We start from the raw sequence: 4,747 nt of genomic DNA, 5'->3' as shown, positions 1-4,747 counted from the left end.
TTTATATTGTTAAATAATTACCTTATTTAAATATATCAATAAATATTAAAGGATAATATTTGCCAAATTTTTTTTAATCTAACAAATATCTTCTCAAATATTTGTAGATCTCTATAACAATCAAATATATTTTGAAGATGTTGTATTTTTTTTAAGATAATTGGAGGAGATTACATTATTATAAAGAACATTACAAAAACAGAAAAGTCTGAAACAAAGCCCAATCCAAATTTTATATAAAGAGACTTAGGGAAAGACATTAGTTGAGGTTAGGAACCCTTTTTAAGCTTAGGAAATGTATCCGTCAATAAATTTTCATTTGTCGGTAAGTGACATAAACATTTCCGAACGATTTACCGAAGGCTCACGATGGATTTAGCGAAGGCTTGTGTCCGTTGGTAGAAAAAGGTAATGACAATTTCACTTACCGACGGATTTAGCGAAGGCTTTTGGTCATCGGTAAAAACAATGTCACTTACTGACGGAATTAGCGAAGGTTTGTGTTCGTCGGTAAAAAAGCGGGAATTTTCCCACCCATTATTACAATCACCAACATTACCGACAGATTTATCGAAAGCCTGTGTCTGTTAGTAAAAAAAGCGAGAATTTTCCCACCCATTATTCCACTTACCGACATTACTATCGGATTTTTCTGAAGGTAATGTGTATGTCAGTTACCGACGACCAAAGCCTTCGGTAATTACCGACGGTTAGGGGTGGGCAAATCGAGTTGAACTGTACTGCACTGCTAAAAACTGAACTGAACTGTAAAACAGTTCAGACAAACTGAACTGAACTGTAAAACAGTTCAGACAAACTGAGCTGAACTGTAAAACAGTTCAGACAAACTGAGCTGAACTGTAAAACAGTTCAAACAAACTGAGCTGAACTGTTTTTTGTTTTATCAAACTGAACTGAACTGAACTATACTAAATTGTACTAAATTACAGTATGAACTGAACTGAACTATTAACTGAATTTTAAACTACATTAACTGAACTATTAACTTAACTGTAAACTACACTAACTNAACTGAACTATTAACTGAATTGTAAATTGCACTAACTGAACTATTAACTAAATTGTAAACTACACTAATTTTAACTAAACTACAATACAAACTGAACTGAACTACTAACTATACTAATTTTAAACTCAATTGTACTGATTTTTAAACTAAATAGTATAACAATACATGTTCTTTTTAATTGAAATTTATTTTAATATTTATTTTATTTTATTCATAAATGTCTAATCAATTGATTTTTAATTATTTAATATTATTATTTTCTACTTTATTTATATTTCTTTTATTATTAANAATTATTTTATTTTTTATTTATTTATTTTATTTTATTAATAAAAAAATATAAAAAATAACATCATACACTAACATAAAATAAATAAATAAATAAATGTATATATATATATATATATATATATATATATATATATTTATATAACTTAAAAAGTATAAAAATATAAATTACATATTTTATTTTTATTGATAAAAAATATAAATTTTGTGATAAAAAAATTGTCTTAAAATATTAATTTTTTTTTATGTGAACAATTTTTTTAATTAATATTTTATTATTAAATAAAGTTTTTTTGAGAAGGCAAAACGTTGAACCAGTTGAACTGGAACTAGAGAAGATGTAAGTTCTCACAGTTAACTGAATTGTAACTGTTATAAGTTCCCATAAAATAGTATACTGAACTGTTAGTAAAAGTAGATAATTTATTTTTAGTATAATATAGTACAGTTAACTACAGTACAGTACAAATCAGTTATTTTTGCCAAGCCCTACCGACGGTGTGTTGACCGTCGATAAGCCGTCGGTAAATGCTAATTACCAACGGATTTTATGGTCGTCGATAATATCAATCATTCTTGTACTACATTCCATGGAGTGTTAAGCCTCTACGGTTGATTATGAGGTTAACTGAATAAATTTTTTGCAGTTTTGATTTTTGTTGTGATTTGTTTTTATCTATGTTGTCTTTTGGTTCTTAATCAATTAAAAGTAATAATTTTTCTGTCATAACAATTTAGCATGATGTTAAATCTACATAACATGTTAATCATACGAGTCGAAAAACTTTTATTTTTAATTGAGAATTTTTGTCTGACATGCTTAGTTGTCTGAATCGTCTTGTCTAATGTTGACCAGATCATTCAATACAAAAGATAATATAAGTAAAATATTATAAACAAATTTCTTTCTTTAAATATTTAAATTACTTAATATTAGAAACTTAAAACTTATAGTTATTTTATGCATGGTATATTTGTCTTAACATATTTTTTTCACAAAATTTCACATTCTTTTTTTTAAATTTACATCTATCTTGCTTCCCATACTTCCTTCTTAATAAACTGCTCTAGTTCAATATGATGAATAAACTAGTTTATATAGATATTATTTATATTGGTCTCAATTTTAATAAGAATGTTTCATGTTGATGGAGGTTTGATAAAGGTGATGTTCAATATTTAGGTAAGAGGATATATGAGTATGTAATTGCTTTCATATTTTAATATCTGTTCTTGATTAATGTTGTTTTAAATTAAAAAAATATTCATAATTTGTTAACTAATCTAGAAAATTTACATTTCATGTTCTCTTTGGTGCTTATTTTATAATCTTTTTTCTCTTTTCTTTTGTTATACAATTTTTTTAATCTTCTTTTAATTATTCGATTTATTCAAAATTCACAAAATTTAATCGTAACTGTTCTTTTTCTCAATCATAATTTTGATTACATATTTTTTTATATAGTTTTGTTAAATCTAATCATTTGTAAAATACACAATAGAATTATTTGATTTTTTATACTTTTATTTATGATTTATTTTTTCACAAAACTATATATATGATTTTCAATTTCAAGCATTCAACACATAAGTCCTTATAAAAAATTTATGTTCTCATTTTCATTTTGTCTTCAGGTTCCATTTGAAAATTATTCTTTTCACTTAAAAAAATTTCATTATATCTTGACGGTTTGACTTATTTGATATCCACTCAAATATTTAAATTAGTTTTTTCCTTTTATCATAACCTCTTTCTTTTGTATGATTTTGTTTAAATAATATATTACATAATACAATTCCTAATTTCATGAAATCAATATGATTGATATTTTTATTATGTTCTATGATTATTTGATATTTATTCACTTATTATGTGAGAAACCTATTTTATATTTTTATAATTATAATTTTTTTAATATTTACATTAAAAAATATGTATATTTTTTATTGAGTCATTCATAATATTAACTTTCTTTATATAATTTTATTTACAAACAATATGTAATTAATATCGAAAATAATAATAAGAAAAATACAAATATAAACATGAATATACCCTCGATAGAAATAAAAATATGACAAAATTTTTTATACATTTTAAAAATAAAGGTGAATTTTTAATTATTATTTTAAAATTAAAAATAAGGATAACGAAACACGGAGCCTCCCCTTGCCAACCAACCCGTACTACACACACAGTTCAGTGAATATTTTCCGCGTGCTTTGCTGAAACTTTCCACACTTCTTTCTGTGCCCATGATCTCATCTTAACCGACCACGTGGTATTGATGAAGAAACGAGTAGGTCTCCCATGCGAAGTAGACGATCACAATCATTGGCACACCCACTCCGATCCCAACACCTGTCCAACCCATTCAATTCCACATGACACGCTTCACAAATCAGACGGCCCATACCAGTTGACCTTTTAACGCTGTTCCCTCTATAAAACCAAATCAAAAAGCAAAGACACCATTAATTCCTTTTAGCAACCAAACAACGTAAGAGAGGGTTCAGAAAATCAGAAACGAAAGATTCAGTTGCAACACGACAACAACGTTGGACCAGAAGCAGGCATGGTTTGCTTTTGTTTTCTGGTGGATCAGACGAAGAAAGTGAAGCGGAGCAAGCCGGTGGCCGGGTCGTGCTCGCGGTGCGGCGGAGGTGCCAGTGTTGCAGACATGATTACTCAAACCAGATTTTGCTATGTTCCTTTCTATTGCAAATCTTGGAAGGCTATCATGTGCACTTTCTGTGGAGCCATGCTCAAGTCTTACACATGATCATCATAAATTACTTTCCACCAAAGTTTTAACATCATTAAGGTTACATATATACATGCCAAGAATCTTGGCATTTCAACACCAAATATCATTTATAAACATCTTTTATCCTATACTATTGTAGAGTTCTAGTTAAAAATAAGGTATTGTTGTATTCTGGAAATGTGAATTTTGAACCCAAAATATTGAAAGTGCTACTTTATTTTTTTATGTTCATGTCTGGAAAGTGGTTTATTCATTCTATTTGATTTATTTTTTAAATGCAAAATCTTTCATTGATTGTTCCAACAGATAGGATAATGATATTGTGACAATATTTTTTTTATAACATTTTAACATAATCTATGTCTCATTTTGTGATTGATCCATGTTGATGTTTATGATTATTATTATTATTATTGATTGTGGAGTAATTTTGGACTAATAACAAATGTTAAAATATTGTCAAAGTATCATATCTATATAAGATAACATGGTTTAATCACTTCTTGAAGAGTACCATCATGGTTTTTTCTTTTCAACTAAAGAAACAAATAAGCAAATAAATGTATTTTTCCATTTGAAGATAATTAATTGGCTATTTCTTACAAATTATGTTCCTTACATTCTTAATTATTTGTAAACCTAAGTAAAGTCATACCTCTGG

General features: G+C 27.0%; 1 protein-coding gene across 1 annotated transcript; it reads left to right on the top strand.

The window, feature by feature from the left end:
- Positions 1-3,814: 3,814 nt before the first annotated feature.
- LOC106755962 lies at positions 3,815-4,311 on the top strand. Its single transcript, XM_014638200.2, has one exon. The coding sequence runs from the start codon at positions 3,895-3,897 to the stop codon at positions 4,099-4,101; it is 207 nt and encodes a 68-aa protein (XP_014493686.1). The 5' UTR covers positions 3,815-3,894; the 3' UTR covers positions 4,102-4,311.
- The last annotated feature ends 436 nt before the right edge of the window (positions 4,312-4,747 follow it).

This window comes from Vigna radiata, chromosome 2, assembly GCF_000741045.1.
Source record: "Vigna radiata var. radiata cultivar VC1973A chromosome 2, Vradiata_ver6, whole genome shotgun sequence".
In the NCBI taxonomy this organism is placed as follows: domain Eukaryota; kingdom Viridiplantae; phylum Streptophyta; class Magnoliopsida; order Fabales; family Fabaceae; genus Vigna; species Vigna radiata.
This window is presented reverse-complemented; position numbering and strand designations above follow the sequence as displayed.